This window comes from Periplaneta americana, chromosome 2 (genome assembly GCF_040183065.1).
Source record: "Periplaneta americana isolate PAMFEO1 chromosome 2, P.americana_PAMFEO1_priV1, whole genome shotgun sequence".
In the NCBI taxonomy this organism is placed as follows: Eukaryota; Metazoa; Arthropoda; class Insecta; order Blattodea; family Blattidae; genus Periplaneta; species Periplaneta americana.
In genome coordinates, this window is record NC_091118.1 from 10,810,620 (window position 1) to 10,831,393 (window position 20,774).

The following is a 20,774-nucleotide window of genomic DNA, read 5'->3' on the forward strand; positions in this document are numbered from 1 at the left end:
TCGGGAGGAAATTAAACACAGAATAAATATGGGAAATGCCTGTTATTATTCGGTTGAGAAGCTTTTATCATCCAGTCTGCTGTCAAAAAATCTGAAAGTTAGAATTTGTAAAACAGTTATATTACCGGTTGTTCTGTATGGTTGTGAAACTTGGACTCTCACGTTGAGAGAGGAACATAGGTTAAGGGTGTTTGAGAATAAGGTGCTTAGGAAAATATTTGGGGCTAAGAGGGATGAAGTTACAGGAGAATGGAGAAAGTTACACAACACAGAACTGCACGCATTGTATTCTTCACCTGACATAATTAGGAACATTAAATCCAGACGTTTGAGATGGGCAGGGCATGTAGCACGTATGGGGGAATCCAGAAATGCATATAGAGTGTTAGTTGGGAGGCTGGAGGGAAAAAGACCTTTAGGGAGGCCGAGACGTAGATGTGAAGATAATATTAAAATGGATTTGAGGGAGGTGGGATATGATGATAGAGACTGGATTAATCTTGCTCAGGATAGGGACCGATGGCGGGCTTATGTGAGGGCGGCAATGAACCTCCGGGTTCCTTAAAAGCCAGTAAGTAAGTAAGTATTTCTTTACAGTCCAAGCCTGGGTTTCACGTACTAGTGTTGATCAAGTTTTATGAAACTTTAGTTGAGTGTGTTTTTGTATCTGAGAGGGTTTAATATGGAATTTATGGTTCTCATATCTTTTACAAATTTTATATTTTCATTCTGTTTTCTTTCAACCTACGACATATCGTCTGTTTACAAGCAAAACACATTAAGTCAAAATTATTACTTCTCAGAAAAAGGCGTTTTTCTTCCGAAAAAACTGAATCCTCAAAATATTATTATTTTTAGCAAGTGTTTCTGTTTAAGTGCATTTCATTTTCCAATTCTAAGTTTACACACATACATTATCTGGATTATATACGCCTTTTTCTCTGAAATATTATTTTGGACTTAAGGTGTTTTGCTTGTAAACCGACGATATTATAACCTAAATAATTAAAACAATTAACTTGTTGAAGAAATGATTTATTGACGAAAGATTTTACTTGTAACATGGTCTTTTTCAAAGAAAGCCATAACTTCGGCTTTATTTACAGATATCTCTAGATTAACCATCTTATTACAATTCATACAAAAGCTTGGTTTCAGTAACAATTTGTGACATGCTAGACATGACAGTGAATGTAAAAATAAATATGTTTGCTAGTAGAAACTGTTTCTTCAAAGCAAAAGCGATCAATATCCCTCAACAATAGACTATTTACAATCATCTCTTAGACGAAAAAATGAAAATAATATCTTAGACGCTACAATGTTGCTTTCCACATCTATGGCATTGCATTGCTTTTAAAAGTAATCACATGTTTTTCTCAGGTTTGACATAATGAAAACACAGTTTCATTTGTGTAATTTCCTAAATGCAATAAAGATCGTAAATCCAAACTTTGGCTTTTATTATCCTCTATCATATTTAAAATTTTTAAAGAATAGGTTTATAATACTCAACTTTAATATCCCTTAATATCAGTTTGCGTTACTGCCTGATATAACCTGCAATCAAGAATAGTCTTTGTAGTTTTATTCCCTTCAGCTCTAAACAACAATAACAAATATGTTGTCGGTTGACTTTCTGCGACGGCATCCTAGTAATGGACACCTAAAGGTACGGTCACACATCGCTACTTTTGCTGCAAAACTTTTGTACTGCAGCTGCAAAAGTTGCGTGTCTTTTTCACACGTAAGCCTAAAGTACCGTGCTGCACGCTACTTTTCGTGCTGCGCAACCCGAGTGCTGCAAAAGTTGCAACTGGAGGTTGCGAGTCTGTTCACACACAAGGCGCTACTTTTGCAGCAGCAGTCATGCTGCAGGTTTCCATCTCCGTGTTGACTTCTCAATATGCATTTTGTGGTTATGTTCACATTATGAAACTTATGCGATAGCTTACTTATCTATTATTTGCTCTTCTGTCCTAACTAGTATTCAGAAATTGGCATTATTTTTACTATAAAGCTATTAAAAACGCCTATATACTTAAATGATAACCAACAGCATATCCACGTAACCAATGTTGGCAATCCTTTTGTTTTGAAACTATGCTACGGAAAATTAAAAAATGAGTTGATCAGCAGATATGCTCAGACTGTGTTGTACATTTAGTAACTGTTACAAATAATTTACTTTCATCACTTCTAACACTGAAATATATCCAAACAATAAAAGTATCATTGGCACACTTGGGTGGCAACACTGGTTGCAACCGCAGCAAAAGTTTCAACAAAACCGATATCAAAAATGCTGCGGCTGCAACCCTGAGAACCCTGTTCACACGTCGCTACTTTTAAGTTGCGCGCAGCATGAAAAAGTAGCGGGCAGCAGGTTCGGCAGCCGCTACTTTTCGGGTTGCACCGTTGTTCACACGTCGCAGTACGAGAGTTGCGCAGTATTTTGTACTGCAGCGCTGCAAAAGTAGTGACATGTGACCGTACCTTTACACAGATACACGTATTCACATCAAGAATCTTTGTTTTTTTTTTTTTTAATAATAAGAAAATGATACAAATTTCCGAACAATCCCCATAATAGGGGAACAAGCTACCTCCTATCTCTGACATGTTAAATTTGTCATTTTTAATGTTCCTTTCTTAGAGAACTATAAACTGCAGAGCAATATATTTTTTTTTCTGACCACACTCATGGTTTAGTGTTCACTCCTTCTGGCTACAGCTAATGAGGTCTCGGATTCGATTTTTGATCAGAGCACAGGGATTTTTCCTTAAAGAGAATTGTTCCTGTGTTCATCCATAGTCTGGAAATTAGGTTAAAAAGGTATTCCCGTAACATGCCATGAAGTGACTTGGGGGGCATGGAGGTAGAGCCCCATGCTTTCCATGACCTTGGCACTAGAATGAGGTGGTGTGGTCGGCACCACGTTCTGACTGCCTTTTACCCCCGGGAAAGACCCGGTACTCAATTTTATAGGAGGCTGAGTGAACCTTGGGGCCGTTCTGAAAGTTTGGGAATGAGAAAAAATCCTGTCACCACCTGGGATCGAAACCCAGACCTTCCAGTCCGCAGCCAGCTGCTCTACCAACTGAGCTACCCGAGCTTAGGTTAAAGATCTCCCTTGGTGCCACATATTCATAGCCATCCTATTATATCATCAGGTCAAAGTAACTCCACCTTCTAGGTGCCTCAAAACCTCAGAAGTTGGTTATAAATAACCCATTTCCAAAAGATCAGAAATGTTGAATGGTAATCTGGTGGCATTGGAAAAAAAAATTCCTCATACACTTACATCCTTTGTCAACAAAATGACATTTTTTCAGAGCAATACCTTAAAAAAATATAATGGAAACAATTTTTTAGTAATGATCCCTCTTTGGAATATTTCTAGCCTTGATAATAATGCTAGAAATTTGAACAAAATGTCAAATCATGCACATACAGTAGAATCCCAATTATCTAGCCTTCCGTGTTAGCTGGATGTTTATTTTTAATTACAGTAGTGTGCATATATACAGTACTGAACAATAACAAAGCTTTTCAAAGTCTATTACATACTGTACTGTATCATGAATAAAAACTAGATTATTATGTACATGTGGGTAACATCTTTCTACATTGCTGGGTTTGATCTTTGTCCCTTTAAGATTACAGGATGAAAAACCACATAGCGCTCTCACCCTCCTTATTACCCAGATTTTTGCTTATATGAAATGCCCTTGGCCCATATAGTCTGGATAATTGGGACTTCACTGTATATGGAACAAATACACTAAAAATTTCGATGGTCTGGGAGGGATAGTTTCAGAGAAAAGAAACCTAAGATTAGAAAAAATGAAAGTTATGGGGGTGGCGGGGGATGGAATTAATAATATATTTTTTAAGTTGTTGCTCTTAAAAAAAAATGCAATTTTATTGGCAAAGGATGATGTAAGTGTATGTGAAAAAAAAATTCGAGTTACAGACAAAATAATAAAAAATATATTAATAAATTAAAATTTAAACAAACGAATATAAAAATTTTTTAAATAACAACAAAATGTGCCTGAAGAAAAGGATTATCGTGGTACGATAAATAATGTAATTTAAAATTACCTTTATTTTTGCCCTATAGTTTATAGTTATTTACAAAGTTAAAAATACAAAAAAAAAAAAAAAAGATAACCAGGAAGTATAAAATGGCCAAAAATGACATTTTTTGTTTCTAGGCCTAAAAAAATCTACATTTCTGTAGGATTAATTTGATGTATGAGTAATTGTAAAAAAAATAATATTGGAAGCCTCTAAGAGAGTTTTAAAGTATTGGTGTGGGACATGTGTATTTAAATGCCATGCCTCCTTCCAGAGCTTTTTTTTCAATTCTGCAATAGTTTTGGAATAGGATTTTCTCACCATTATCCTCATTCTGAGTTTTGTGTTTGAAATATGGACACATTCATCTCTGTTTGTTTCAAAAACGGACAAATGTCAATCTTAGTTTCAAAAGTGGACAATGTCATGTTTTTTTAATTTCCCGAAAACTTAATTTTTCAAACTAAAATTCAATTTTTCTCAGGACTGGTTGGACCAATCTACGTGAAACTTTGCACATGTCTGAATTCTGTGAGCTGAAATTATTTAAGTATTTTAATTATTTAATAGAAGTCCATACAAATAGTCACTGCAAAATATGAAGAAAATTACATTAATTTTTCAAATTTCCAAAAAAATCATATATAATTCCCAAACCAACATAGAAAAATAATTCTAGTTTCCTAAATTAAATTATGTCTTTATTCTGTGTCAAAAATTTTCCATTCCAATCATTGCACTAGTTTCTAAGAAAAACTGGCGTTTATATTTCATTGTTTTCAGTTTTCTTTATCTGTCCTTAAAATTTCAAATAGACTGCTTTGATAGTTCATGAGATACAGAAAGAAATGTGCGCTGCTGTATTTTATAGTGGATTTACACTTCCTGGTTAGCTTAACACGGTGCATGACGGAGACAGGAGGTACATTCTCCACTTAATAAGTTAAACAGAGAAAAACATTATCACCAAAATCCAGAGATCACATTTGGAACACATCCCTTGCCAAAGAAACTAATTTTAATTAATTAACGAGAATATACTCTTTGGAATTGTCGGTCTTTGTCTAGTCTTATTGGTCTGCAGAATATACGTAACTTTCTCCCTCGCTTCTGAACGAGATATGTCACCTCTAAGTCCCAGCAAATGAGTCAAGTGGTCATGGGTCACGTCTGGATACTTGTCAACCAAACCATGCAGGTCTAGGGACAAGATTTCTGGATCTTCACTCTTAAGAACCTCAGCCAATGTGTTAATTATGTCGAACGGAGAATCAAATTTCGCGACTTTCGGTGCCAAGCGCACGAAAAACTCTTTTATCTGTTCAGCTTCACTCATGATTTTAACGGCAGCGTCTTTCCTTTCCTCGTACGTCTTGAAGGATATCTTCTTCTGCAGCATGGCGGATATGTAACGCTTGGCGACCCAGTTCTGTGCCTCAGAGATAACGTAGTCGAAATTGCGGACGCGCAGATGGATGTAGTCTTGGAAGTAATCCTCCAGAGTGACACAGATGGTCTCCACGGGGATGCTACTCCCCACCCACTTGCTGGTGATGAGGTCCTGGAACTGGGGCTCTAGGTCGAGGAAGGCTTCCTCCAAGAGGAACTGGGCAGCTTCATCTCGAAGTTGCTGCAATACATAAGATCATTCATATCAATTGACTTCTGTCTCACGTGAAGTAATGTTTGCACAAATAACAAAAACGCAACAAAATTAATCCAAAAGGAATAAAGCAGAACCTCAATTGTCCGTTATAATGGATGGGAAGAGGTTGACGGTTAAGGGGACACTCCACTAAAAATGATAACATTTTCCCTAACCATTTTTTTCCAACCAAATTTTGAAAACATGTTTACTATGTAAAGAACTAATAAACTCTAAATTTTGAACTCCCAGATGTTTTTCGCTTTTGATTTTTTTTCTATATTTCTTTAGAAATATTTTCAAACTCAAGTTTTTAGTAGCAGATTTCAATTTTTTAGCTTCCTTTTTTCTTTTGGTTACATTCAAAAGACATAGAGAAACATTTCTATGGATTCATTTTCTGAAATATCCCATTTATTCACTTTCCAAAAAATTGAAATTTGAAAATGTTATTTTTTTCTAATTCATGAAAAAAAATTATTAAAATAAACTAAAATCGCGACGCTGTTATTCCCAGCATGATCCTCCTCTTTGCTTAAGTCTTAGGAAGTGAAGGCTCTATAAAGTCTAGGTAGGTATAGTCCCATCGCTCTAATTTCCAGCAGCCAATCGCGTTGCAGGTCGGCTACATTTAAACGTGTGCGTCTTGTGATTCACTGAGGAAGACGTTATTCATTTCTTATGGCTCGATAAATATTTAATATAATCGCCCACCATTTTGGCTCTTTCGTTGGCGTTCGCAGAAAGCACATGAAGACGTTATTTGCCGCTCAATTATTTGCTGAATTACAGTGCGTTTGATTTATTATCATAGAAGCTACGACATGATAATGTTTAACAGTGTGGCAAATAGATCCCTCGTCTGGTAGCTCGGCAACGAAAGAACAAAAATGACGAACGATACTACCTACCTAGACTTTATAGAGCCTTCACTTCCTAAGACGTAAGCAAAGAGGAGGAGTCACACCGGGAATAACAGCGTCGCAACTATAGTATCATTCGCCATTTTTGTTCTTTCGTTGCCGAGCTACCATACAAGGAATCTATTTGCCACACCGTTAAACATTATCATGTCGTAGCTCCTATGATAATAAATCAAACGCACTGTAATTCAGCAAATAATTGAGCGACAAATAACGTCTTTGTGTGCTTTCTGCGAACGCCAACGAAAGAGCCAAAATGGCGGGCAATTATATTAAGTATTTATCGAGCCTTAAGAAATGAATAACATCTAACATCTTCATCAGCGAATCCCAAGACTCACACGTTTAAATGTAGTCGATCTGCAACGCAATTGGCTGCCGGAAATTAGAGCGACGGGACTATACCTCATAAATACTTGCAGTAAAAATTACATCCAGATTGATTAATATTTGGCATAAAAAATTTGTGTTGAATCAAGAAAAATAAACTTACGGAAAAATGGATTTGAAAGTAAAATCAATATTTATATAAAACATACTAATAACCAATCTCCTCCACTACATTCATATAATAACTTCAGGGAGCCAACTTTAGAACAACAAGTTACAAGATCTGTAATCAGATATTTGTAAAATAGATTATTTGATGAAAACATAATTCTGATAGTCTTTTAAATGCCACGCCCCTTACAGCTTTAATTAAAAGAAAAAAAAACATTTTTAAATATATTTGTAATCAGAATTGAAGTAAATCCATTTGGAGATGAAAATATACATTCTAAAGACGTGATTTAGCCCATAAATTCTTTCTGGAAAATTTTCATGATTTTCAGTCGAGTCTTCCTTAAAGTAATATAAGAGGTTCTATAGAGTGAACTGTAACAATGTCATTAATTTATAGGGGTTATTCTTTGAGACATTTCAAACAAAAAAGTTTAATACAATTTTGCTGGTTTTTGCTTCCTTTCCGAGACAAAAATTGTTTTATATGAAATATTTCATAGTGCATTTTGGGAAAGCCATTGATTTAATTTCCAATATGTTCAGTCAATTTAAGAGAGCAGTGTATTATGATAATAAATTACTGAAAGAATTTTAGTTTTGTACTTTAAATGTGCAGGAATTTGATCCAAACAAATGTAACTGTTTGTTCAGCAAAGGAATTTTACAAAGTTACATTTGTTCAGATCACATTTCTGCACATTTTAAGGACAAAACTGAAATTCTTTCAATCATTTATTATCATAATACACTGCTCTCTTAACCTCTTGAGTCCTGAGAGTATAGTATACCATACTTCATACATTATTATACAAAGATGTTTGTGCAGAGACCTGAAGTATAGTATAATATAATATAACTGCATTTGTGCCCTAACTGTAACATGCAGAATTTTTTCAGCATTTCCTCTCATTTCAGTGACCTTTTTTTGAAATGTAGAATTACATTGAACTTTAAAAATAAAACAACAAATGTCTAAGGACTTAGCAGGTTAAATTAGCTGAACATATTGGGAATTAAATCAATGATTTTCCGAAAACAGGCTATGAAATGTTTCATACAAAACAATTTTTATCTCGAAAAGGAAGCAAAAACGAGCAAAAAAATTGTATTAAACTTTTTTGTTTGAAATATTCCAAAGAAAACACCCCTGAAATCAATTACATTACTTATGGTACACCCTGCATACATATAAATTAATGTGTCAAACAGGTTTCAACCATCAATTTTGCCGTCTTCTTAATTTCTGGTCTTTTTGCAACTTCATAGGGTTTTATACAAATCTAGTCTTTCAGGTAAAGCTTCCGGTAAAGCAGATTTGAATAATTTCAAGGGAAAAATTGCTCCGGGGCCGGGTATCGATTCCAGGGCCAGGTATCGATCCCGGGACCTCTGGTTGAACATACCAGCGCTCTGCCAACTGAGCTACCCGGGAACTCCACCCGACACCGTCAGTTCAGGTTAGCTCAATTGGCAGAGCGCTGGTACGTTCAACCAGAGGTCCCAGGATTGATACCCGGCCCCGGAACAATTTTTCCCTTGAAATTATTCAAATCTGCTTTACAGGAAGCTTTACCTGAAAGACTAGATTTGTATAATATATACGTCACTGTGTACGTTAACAGAAAACCACAATTCCAAGTCACGCAGAGATTGTGTGCATTCGATGTGGGTCTCTGGCATTTCGTCAGCCCACGCGAGTTGTGTGGATATAAAGGGAAAAGTTGAGACGGTATCGAGTGGAGTTCCGGGTAGCTCAGTTGGCAGAGCGCTGGTACGTTCAACCAGAGGTCCCGGGATTGATACCCGGCCCCGGAACAATTTTTCCCTTGAAATTATTCAAATCTGCTTTACAGGAAGCTTTACCTGAAAGACTAGATTTGTATAATATATACATCACTGTGTACGTTAACAGAAAACCACAATTCCAAGTCACACAGAGATTGTGTGCACTCGTTGTGGGTCTCTGGCATTTCGTCAGCCCACGCGAGTTGTGTGGATATAAAGGGAAAAGTTGAGACGGTATCGGGTGGAGTTCCGGGTAGCTCAGTTGGCAGAGCGCTGGTACGTTCAACCAGAGGTCCCAGGATCGATACCCGGCCCCGGAACAATTTTTCCCTTGAAATTATTCAAATCTGCTTTACAGGAAGCTTTACCTGAAAGACTAGATTTGTATAATATACACGTCACTGTGTACGTTAACAGAAAACCACAATTCCAAGTCACGCAGAGATTGTGTGCACTCGTTGTGGGTCTCTGGCATTTCGTCAGCCCGCGCGAGTTGTGTGGATATAAAGGCAAAAGTTGAGACGGTATCGGGTGGAGTTCCGGGTAGCTCAGTGGTAGAGCGCTGGTACGTTCAACCAGAGGTCCCGGGATCGATACCCGGCCCCGGAACAATTTTTCCCTTGAAATTATTCAAATCTGCTTTACAGGAAGCTTTACCTGAAAGACTAGATTTGTATAATATACACGTCACTGTGTACGTTAACAGAAAACCACAATTCCAAGTCACACAGAGATTGTGTGCACTCGTTGTGGGTCTCTGGCATTTCGTCAGCCCGCGCGAGTTGTGTGGATATAAAGGCAAAAGTTGAGACGGTGTCGGGTGGAGTTCCCGGGTAGCTCAGTTGGCAGAGCGCTGGTACATTCAACCAGAGGTCCCGGGATCGATACCCGGCCCCGGAACAATTTTTCCCTTGAAATTATTCATAGGGTTTTCATCACATAATATAATATTAACCGACAGATGATGTAATCTTTTGCCATAAAATACAGAAAAGTTGCTTGTGTTGTAGTGTAACTAACCAGTGTTGAGTCCAGCCAATGTATGAACTTTCTTCCTTTGTTCTCTTGAGTGTAAAAAATTGAGTCACCTAGTTCTTGAATTCAGGTAAGACTTTGAATTTGCTGACAAACTGTTTAATTACTTCAATTCATTGTATTTTATTTAGTAGCATATTAAATATAAACAAAACTAATGTTTAGGTGAGGGGTTTGGACTTTTTCCATTGCTGGTTGTCACAATAAAAAATCAAGACACAACGTTTCGAAGGGTGGTTCTCCCTTCGTCTTCAGGTGGAAGGAAGGAAGGAGAGAAAGGAAAAAACCTACTGTTGGGATCGTTACGTACAGCTATTCTGTATGACTGATCGATTGATCCCTGGCTTCGGTGGAGATTCTAATTAAGAAAGACCCGAAGTCATTAGCAGTATGTTGGCACTAAACCAAACGGAATAAAAAAGATGGGCATGAAGTGGCTAAAAATTGATGAAAGACACACAAAAGGAGGGGGTGGGGAATTGAAAAAATGAACAAGTGTTATGATACCACGATAGAAAACTAAAAGAAAGGTAAAACGGGGAAAAAAAAAAAAACTAGTAACAAAGGACATGATAAAACTACTACTGCCACCTGGCGGTAGCAGACACTACTACTAACTACTAAGCTGCAACACTAGGTGCCGTTGTCTAATGGTGGAGATGGCCCCAGATGGTCTACGTGGTGGATGACGATCAGTCATACAGAATAGCTGTACGTAACGATCCCAACAGTAGGTTTTTCTCTTTTTTCTCTTCTCTCCTTCCTTTCACCTGAAGACGAAGGGAGAACCACCCTTCGAAACGTTGTGTCTTAATTTTTTATTGTGACAACCAGCAATGGAAAAAGTCCAAACCCCTCACCTAAACATTAACAATCCACCATTGCTCTCCAACCCCTCATTTAGGTCATAAACAAAACTGTTAATGTATAAAGACTTGTTTTGTAAATAATGATGTAAACCTACTCCAAATAGTTTAGGAACGAAGATATTTTAGCACTGAAATATCTATTTCATATTTTACCAAAATAAATATCATATTCTAACAAAATTTTCTGTGTGTGCTTGCACAAGAAAGGTGTGGTAATACAGCTCAAATGACATATTCACCTGGAAAGCGTTGAGTAAGGCTTCAAATTTGGTGCCAGCCTCATTGTCATGTAGTCCAGGCCTCCAATAATGCTGTTTCATCAGTTGTGCCAACTCCACGAACTGCAGGCAGTTGTTGACAATGGTGATCATGTAGTGTGTGAAGTAAGGAACCTGCAAGCATCATCACATCAATTAGTTACTGACCTCAAGCACTGAGAACAGAACCAAATGATACTTCATACATTCTAAGATCATTTACAGAACACATCAAATGGTAAGTATATGGTAATGGAAGAAAAATTGAAGCAGCAGAATGTAAGTTATGTTTTAATATTTCACTTTCTCAAAAATAATCGATTGCTACCCATGGTGTTAATTTTTAAGAGTAACATTCATTCTGTGTTCTGTCCAAGGACAGATCTTTCACTACAAATCCAACATTCTCCAATCTTCCCTATATTCTGCCTTCCTCTTACTCTCCACATATGATCCACATGTTTAATGTCGTCTATCATCTGATATCTTCTTCTGCCCCAAATTCTTCTCCCGTTCACCATTCCTTCCAGTGTATCCTTCACAAAGCAGTTTCTTCTCAACCAGTGAAAATCATCATCATTCACGGCAAAATCAAATGTTTAAAAGAAAGATTTTTACATTTTGCAAAAATAGGGGGAAAAAAAATACTCAAAGTGAACGAAAATATTGCCCCAGGCAGCTGTTAAAAATCAGGAGCAAATATGGGAGATCTGGAAAATACAGGAGGGTTGGCAATCCTAGTTGTAAACACAGTATATATAAAAAAATCTATATAATATTGAAAAATAAAAAATCTGCACTGTATCAGGGCTGCACCAGCACCTACAATACATCACCCAGTTTCGGAAATGAAATAGTTGTGTTCGTTTCAACTCAACTAATTTTTCTTGGCATGAGGTAATTATTTGTTTTGTTAAATTATATTACCGAAAAACTATCAGCAATTATGATATTACTGTTGATAATAGGACACAATGTTATTAACCATTATTTATTATTATTACTTACATACTTAAATGGCTTTTAAGGAACCTGCAGGTTCATTGCCGCCCTCACATAAGCCCGACATCGGTTCCTATCCTGAGCAAGATTAATCCAGTCTCTAATATCATATCCCTCCTCCCTCAAATCCATTTTAATATTATCCTCCCATCTACGTCTCGGCCTCCCCAAAGGTCTTTTCTCCTCAGGTCTTCCAACTAAGACTCTATATGCATTTCTGGATTCGCCCATACATGCTACATGCCCTGCCCATCCCAAACGTCTGATTTAATGTTCCTAATTATGTCAGGTGAAGAATAGAACGTGTACAGTTTTGTGTTGTGTAACTTTCTCCATTCTCCTGTAACTTCATCCCTCTTAGCCCCAAATATTTTCCTAAGAATCTTATTCTCAAACATCCTTAATCCCTGTTTCTCTCTGAAAGTCAGAGTCCAAGTTTCACAACCATAAAGAACAACCGGTAATATAACAGTTTTATGCATTCTAACCTTCAGATTTTTAAAAGCAAACTAGATGATAAAAGCTTCTCAACCGAATAATAACAGGCATTTCCCATATTTATTCTGTGTTTAATTTCCTCCTGAATGTCATTTATATTTGTTACTGTTGCTCCCAGGTACTTGAATTTTTCCACCTCTTCGAAGGATAAATTTCCAGTTTTTATATTTCCATTTCGTACAATATTCCCACCACGAGACATAATCATATACTTGCTTCCAGTAAAATTCCCGTGTTTTCCCTAATCGTTTGTGGATTTTCTCCTAACATATTCACATCATCCACATAGACAAGCAGCTGATGTAACCCATTCAATTCCAAGCCCTCTCTGTTATCCTGGACTTTCCTAATGGCATATTCTAGAGCAAAGTTAAAAAGTAAAGGTGATAGTGCATCTCCTTTCTTTAGCCTGCAGTGAATTATTAAATCATATTGAAGGACCACATCTGACTATAGTTACTTCCTGCTATCATTATAAATATGGTAACCAATATACTGGCAGAATGATGCTTGAGAATTGACCAACAAATCACTGGCATTAATGAAGATTTTGTGCATAGGTATCATACCATAAAGGAAGACCTGATTCAAACATCTGCTCCAGTATTCTAGCACAATTTTTCACACTATTTAAAACAATAATTCTTTCAAAACTCTAACCATACAGTTGGAACAATGCCATTGTGTGTTTGAAATGTAATTATTTCAATTTCCTGGGACATCTGCAACCTGTATGGTCAGCAAAACCATCCAGTAACCTATTACATTCCCTTCAAATTTTACAGATGACGAGTTATCATTTTGTACATGAAAACTGAGACCTCACAAACACAAAACCTCACCTTACTCCTATCTTCGAAATGCCGTATCTTGAATTCCACAATGGCGTCCCTGTACATCTTTCCATACTGTGTGACCTGCTCCATGCTGAGAAGAAGGGCCTTGAAGGTCAGGTCCTGGCTGCCAAACAACGACAACAACAATTAACATAAATCATGTTTGTCACTGGATGTAAAATTAGAGGTTCAAGATGGCAGGCAGCAATAGACAAAAAGTCATTAGATTTGTAAAAATCTATGAATTCAAGTATGTGTATCAAATGAGTGCTGAATATAAAACAATGGATAGAAGCTTCATGAACACAAGATATTTCAGTTAATTCTTGGAGGTGTGCTAATTCGATGGTGTTCAGGTAAATGGGGTTAAGTTATTTTTTGTGTAAATGGAGTTTTGTTGCCCATATGAATATACAAGTTAAATTCTACAAGTGGGTGTGCAAAAAACAAAAGAATATCAGCATTTGATGTGTTTTATTTGTGTAGAAAATTATTTGTAATAAAGGTCAGGAGGTTAATTTTCATTTATCTCAAAACTCATTTTATGACTTATCTCCCTGTATCCTAAAACCATCGAATTGATATTTTATTATTAATTGTCCCTTTTTCCTTTATATTTTTGTTTAATGATAATTTAGCTGAGTTCTTGAGGAGAAAGACATTCTTGTATCCTAATTTCCTTATTTACTTCAAAATATAGTAATAATAATAATAATAATAATAATAATAATAATAATAATAATAATAATTTATTTAATCTGGCAGAGCTAAGGCCAGTAGGCCTTCTCTTCCGCCCAGCCAGACTCTAATTCTAATTGAATACAATTGCTTACATAGTTATTACATTAAAATCTAGACCATAAAACAACATGAAAGTAAATAATGAAAGTTGGATAAGTAATGTTAGTGTGACAATAATAAACATTGGTAAGAAATAATAATAATAATAATAATAATAATAATAATAATAATAATAATAATAATGAGATAATTTAATATTTATTCTCTGATAAATATATAACCATTAAACATTGAGAAACCTGAAACAGCTATTATTGTTAACAAGAATTGTTAGAAAAGTATTTCGTTAGTCTATTCTTAAATTGGTTTGATGTCTGACAGTCCCGGACATTACTCGGTAGGGAATTCCAAAGCCGAGGAACAGCCACAGTGAAAGAAGATGAATATGAGGATGTTCGGTGGGAGGGAATGGATAATATTGAGGAGTGTTGTGATTGTGTGTCTAGGTTATGATGGGTGGATAAATTTTGAAAACGAGACGCAAGATAGACAGGAGTGGAGAAATGCAATATGTGAAAGAGAAGGGAAAGACAGTGGATTTTCCTACGATCTTCTAGACGGAGCCAGGACAACATTTCGAGGGATGGTGTTACGTGATCAGCCCGGCGAATATTGCAGACGAAACGGACGCACATATTATGAACACGTTGCAGTCTCTGCGCCGAAGTAACGCTTAGGTCAGTAAGCAGAATATCAGAGTAATCGAAGTGGGGCATCACGAGTGTTTGCACTAACATTTTTTTCATGGAAAAGGGTAGAAAATTCTTCAATCGCCTAAACGAGTGGATTAATGAGAATACTTTTTTGAGGGTTTCTGCAACTTGAATGTTCCAATTTAAACTTTTATCCATATAAATACCTATGTTCTTTACTGATTCACTGAACGGAATTTCAGTGTCGTATATTTTAATCAGAGACAAATTAGGTATGTTAATATTGCTTAACAAACGTGAATGGCCCACAATTACTGACTGCGATTTTTCTGGATTTAGTTTAAGTCGGAATTGTCCAAATTGAGTCGAGATCGTCATTAATTTTAGTTATTGCATCATTTATTTCGTCAGTGTGGAATTTTATGTATATTTGAAGATCGTCTGCATAGAGATGCTGTTGGCAGTACTTCAGAGATTCTGATATGTCGTTTATATAAATTGTAAATAGTAAAGGGCCAAGAACTGATCCCTGTGGGATCCCTGACCTCACGGCCTACCAAGAGGGAGAATGATTTCCAGCTATCACACTTTGTTGGCAGCCATTAAGGTAAGAGGCAATCACAAGGTATACCAGAACTGTTGGTTCCACTACTACTATTTCCGAAATACTCCACCCCTTCCCAATTTTAGGGTAAGTTAGCTCGTTCTTGCAGATGTTCTACCTGATAGTTTTGGTCACTTGCAGGTTCTGATCAATCATCTGGAAGATGATGACAGGCGCAGAGGTGTGGAAATAGCCCTGGTCGTCTCCTTCTGGTGCAGTGCCATTGCCCCAATCCAACTTCTCTGTCTCCAGCGTCTTCTGCATCCATTCCACGTAGTTCATCTCCATGTTCTGCACAATGACAATTTCAGCAGACCTCAAAAGTTATATTCAGGTATTTTATAAGAATCTGCCATTGTTGAGTGATTCTCAACAAAGAATATAAGCACCTTAAAGTAAATGATAGAAAACTTAGGATGCTTCTGAAAGTCATTGGTGCAGGGCAATTTATTCTGATGCAATGAAGAAAAGTTATTTCTTCAATTTGTGTCTTTTAGGGTAAAAACAGCATAGGAGTGACACATTCTAGGACATTAACAAGTAGAATATTCTCCCTGAACCAAAAAATGGTACCCTATCTGGTGAAGCTTGTCTCAGAGGCAATAAAAAGGAAAACTCAGAGAAGTGGGTGGAGGTTGGGCAAGCCGGTTTCGTAGAGGGTTGAAAACACAAGTGATCCCTTTTAAATGGTCAATTCTTATTGTGTGGTGCATTCTTCCCTTCCCTTCAGTATTCTGAATGTTGTGTCCAGTGACGGAATTTTTGTGTGTCGTCGAGTTGATTGTTCAATATGTTTCTAAGTCTAAAGGCTTGGTATATTATTTTAAATTTAATTATATTATTTGTGATTTTGATTTCAGTTATACTGGTGACAGACTACAGTCACTAATCACGATTGGGTTTGTAGTGTGTCACCGTCCCGATCGCGATCAGGAGCTAAATCCTGTTCCCAGAACAAGATAATCGCACTGAGGCACGGCCCAGTGGACGAAAGTAACATTTTAGTAATCTTTGGTTTCGAATCACTTTGATTTATATTATTTAGGAAGTCGTAATAGCTTCTGCTGTGGAATTTTGTTGCCCCTTCCATTGTATTGTATTATATGAAATAGAAACGAAAATGAATGGCTAGAAAATGAATTTGGCTACTATTAGACGTAGTGGAGAAATTTAATGCAGATGTGAGGAAAGTAAAAAGAAATACGTTACTTGACAGACGAATTATATATATATATATATATATATAGTATATATATATATATAGAGAGAGAGAGAGAGAGAGAACAATAGAAAGCTGCTGAAAGATGTTTCATATCAATAAGTAATGGATTAGAAACTGGAACTAGTTTCTTTTTCAGATTTTCAATTTCAGTCTCCATTACGATACTATTGTTGAGGTTAGGATTGATTTTAAAAGTATGTTTTATTACAAAATAATATAAATAGTATCAGTTTACATTGTAAAGTGTATAACAATTTTAACAAATAAATTCCCATATCAAGCTGCAAGAAACAACAAAAAAAGGAGAAAGAAAACAATGAACAAAATCAAAAGAAAGTATGAACTTTAGGTGTTGTCCAGGAGGGAAACAAACATATACGTATGTATACAGAGAAAATTGTTTCGTCTATGGTAATTCAGCTGTTGACCAGACGGGACTTAGTTTGTCACCACATTTTCGGTAATTGCGATTAGCATTATCGCAATTAGAGACTGTAGTCTGTCACCAGTATTACATACCTTGAGGTACTGCTGCTGCAACTTGTCAATTACAACATTGTTCAGCAGTGGCCCGATGGACGAGGTGTCGATGTTGAGCTCTGGGTGTTGCATCAGCTCTGGACCGGCGTACGTGTTCATAATCCAGGACAGCATGGACACGTACTCGTTGCCTTCCAGGCCATTCTGTATCACTTCTTGTAGCTGTCACAACAAGGACAATATTAAACTTATGCATACCAGAAACTTTAGTTTTCAATTACAAAATAGAGAATTTGACTTAACCTCCTTCTGCATGAACAAATTTTCATCAAATTTAATACTTCACAAGACCTGCCAATACTTTACAAGTTATATTGTTAAATCACTTAAAATAATTTAAAAGTCTTTGACTGTCTTGAAGGTAAATAAGAATATGTTGTAATTGATCAAAGACTTGGCAATTTTTTTAAGGAATTGACCAATGGGATTCGAAAATACTATGATGCCATGAACCAAAAAAACATGGCGTCCTGGCCAAAAGAAGTTTTCTTTTTAATTTGAACTTTGATCTGACCTTAAGAACACGGAAGAACATGGTACTGTACTTACATGATGCGACAGACTAGTGTGGTACATGTGGACAAACTTGTTGACGATATCGTAGTGTGGGGGGAAGCAAGGAACACATAGGGTCTTTACCACACGAAGATCTTCCAGTATCAGCTGCCGAGTCAACTGTAACATTATTATTATTATTATTATTATTATTATTATTATTATTATTATTATTCATTACAATTTCAAACAACTCTTGTGTTTCGACTATCAATTGCATTGTTCTTCGTAGACCGGGCCTTATGGAATGAGGAAGCAATTATGAAGTAGTTAAGAAAAAGGCTCCACCTTGTTAAATTTAAATGGGGGGAGTATGAAGGCAGAAATTAAAAGAAATATCTATTTTTTATTTCAAATTCCACACATCCTTACAATCACAACCATGCTAACAATAACAATCAAGAACAGTATTCGATAAATCTCCCCGTCACTTTTTGAAATATTTTCCATATTACAGTAGAACCCCGATTATCCATCACCCTATTAACCGTTGTTGGATTGAATAATTTCGAAGGAAAAATTGTTCCGGAGCCGGGTATCGAACCCGGGACCTTTGGTTTAACGTACCAACGCTCTACCACTGAGCTACTCGGGAACTCTAACCGACACTGATCCAATTTTTCCCTCTATATCCACAGACCTCAAAGTGGGCTGACAACCGTCAAGCAACCAACTTCGAGTGCACACTAACTCCGTGTGACTTAAATTGTGGTTTTCTGTTAACGAACAGTGACGTGTATTATGCAAATCAAGATTTCAGGTATAACTCCCTGTAAAGTTGATTTGAATAATTTCGAGGGAAAAATTGTTCCAGAGCCGGGTATCGAACCCAGGACCTTTGGTTTAACGTACCAACGCTCTACCACTGAGCTACTCGGGAACTCTAACCGACACCGATCCAATTTTTCCCTCTATATACACAGACCTCAAAGTGGGCTGACAACCGTCAAGCAACCAACTTCGAGTGCACACTAACTCCGTGTGACTTAAATTGTGGTTTTCTGTTAACGAACAGTGACGTGTATTATGCAAATCAAGATTTCAGGTATAACTCCCTGTAAAGTTGATTTGAATAATTTCGAGGGAAAAATTGTTCTGGAGCCAGGTATCGAACCCGGGACCTTTGGTTTAACGTACCAACGCTCTACCACTGAGCTACTGAGGTACGTTAAACCAAAGGTCCCAGGTTCGATACCCGGCTCTGGAACAATTTTTCCCTCGAAATTATTCAGATCAACTTTATAGGGAGTTATACCTGAAATCTTGATTTGCGTTGTTGGATTATCCGTCTGTCTTTCTCTCACTTTATTTTTTTCTTTGCTGCAGAAATATTACTATACATTGTATCAGCACGTTATTTTTCTAGAGTGTTATTACAAGACTTTATTAAACAGTATGGTGTACTGTTCGAGTTGTCGTATTGTATAACTTCTGTATAAAAATTCTTCTCAAAATAAATCTTGTTGTGCTAAGTATCGAAAAAAAAAGTGTAGGCCTAAAAAACTGAATGGTTTGGAGAAAGAGAAACTGTGACTCATATCTCATCAGAATACGAGACTGGAGTGTATAAAGTATGTAAATCTACAACACGAGACCTCCATTATTCCTCTTTCCACAGACAGACACTTTCTCTTAAAAATCCGTCGTTGACAACCAGACTTACCTAAATTAGTAGACTTCTGATCCATTACCTAGTGTGTTAAATACAAAACCATGGAGGAATTTACGAAAATTTTTCATGGTATGGATTATCCGATTTTTCGATTAACCGTTCAGCCCACCCCTCTAATTACGACTGATAACAGAGGTTCTACTGTGTATGATATCTTCTGTATTGTATTTATTAACATTCCATGGTATTCATACATGCTTACAGCTAGAATATGGAACAAGTCAAAAAACTTAATACTATTATAAAATCTTAATTTATAGTCACAGTCTAGATGAAATATATACAGACGAGATTTACAATATAGTCTACTAGTACAACACAAAGTTTTAGTATCAATTTCATGAAGAGTTATTGAATGTCATGAATTTACCTACAGAATAGAAGGCGTGAGAAATTAGGGACTTCTTTAATTTGGCCCTAAATAATTTTATGTTTTGAGTTTCATTTTTTATATCGATAGGGAGGCTATTAAAAATTTTTACTGCCATATAACGCACTCCTTTTTGATAGCACGATAGACTTGGCGATGGAGTATGAAAGTCATTTTTTTGACATGTATTTATGCTATGAACTGTTGAATTAGTTACAAAGTTTTCACGATTACATACGAGGAAGATTATTAATGAAAAGATATACTGACAAGCCATGGGCATTATTTGTAGTTTTTTTAAAATAGTCCTACATGATTCCCTAGATTTGGCACCTACTATTATTCTAATTACTCTTTTTTGTAATAGAAATATATTGTTACTATCTGTGGAATTTCCCCAGAATATTATTCCAAAACTCATTACCGAGTGGAAGTATGCAAAGTATATTGTTTTTAAGGTATTGATATTTACTATCTTTTGCATAGATCTAATAGCAAAACAAGCTGAATTTAGTTTGGGGGTAATTTCTTTAATATGATTTTTCCAATTTAACACATTATCGATTTTTAAGCCAAGAAATTTGGAGCAGCAGTGGCTAATTTGGATTTCCCCGTCTCTGATCAGGTAAAAAAAAAAAAAACCCGTGATAGAACTGATATTTAACTCTTGCAGTGAAATGCTAGACTCCCCCCCCCCCTGGATCTTTTAACATGCGAACAAGAGAGTGGTGTGCAGAAAGAAATAGAAAGCTACCGCATTTATCTTTCCCAAGAAAAACTGCAAACTGCATAATGAAAAATCTTTCTTCTGAACGTTTGATTTTGCCATGAATGATGGTTTTTACTGGTTGAGAAGAAACTGCCTACTGAAGGATGCACTAGAAGGAATGGTGAACGGGAGAAGAGTTCGGGGCAGAAG

At 36.4% G+C, this 20,774-nt stretch overlaps 1 protein-coding gene across 1 annotated transcript in view; it reads right to left on the minus strand.

The window, feature by feature from the left end:
• Positions 1-1,014: 1,014 nt before the first annotated feature.
• Positions 1,015-20,774, minus strand: part of Sec6 (Exocyst complex component Sec6) — a 36,364-nt gene continuing 16,604 nt past the window's right edge. Inside the window, exons 7-12 of the mRNA XM_069845106.1 lie at positions 17,808-17,933; positions 17,238-17,420; positions 15,615-15,787; positions 13,445-13,562; positions 11,085-11,237; positions 1,015-5,714 (exon numbers count right to left, since the gene is read on the minus strand). Coding sequence (XP_069701207.1) covers positions 5,103-5,714; positions 11,085-11,237; positions 13,445-13,562; positions 15,615-15,787; positions 17,238-17,420; positions 17,808-17,933 — 1,365 coding nt within the window. The 3' untranslated portion in view covers positions 1,015-5,102. The remainder of the gene's footprint in view (positions 5,715-11,084; positions 11,238-13,444; positions 13,563-15,614; positions 15,788-17,237; positions 17,421-17,807; positions 17,934-20,774) is intronic.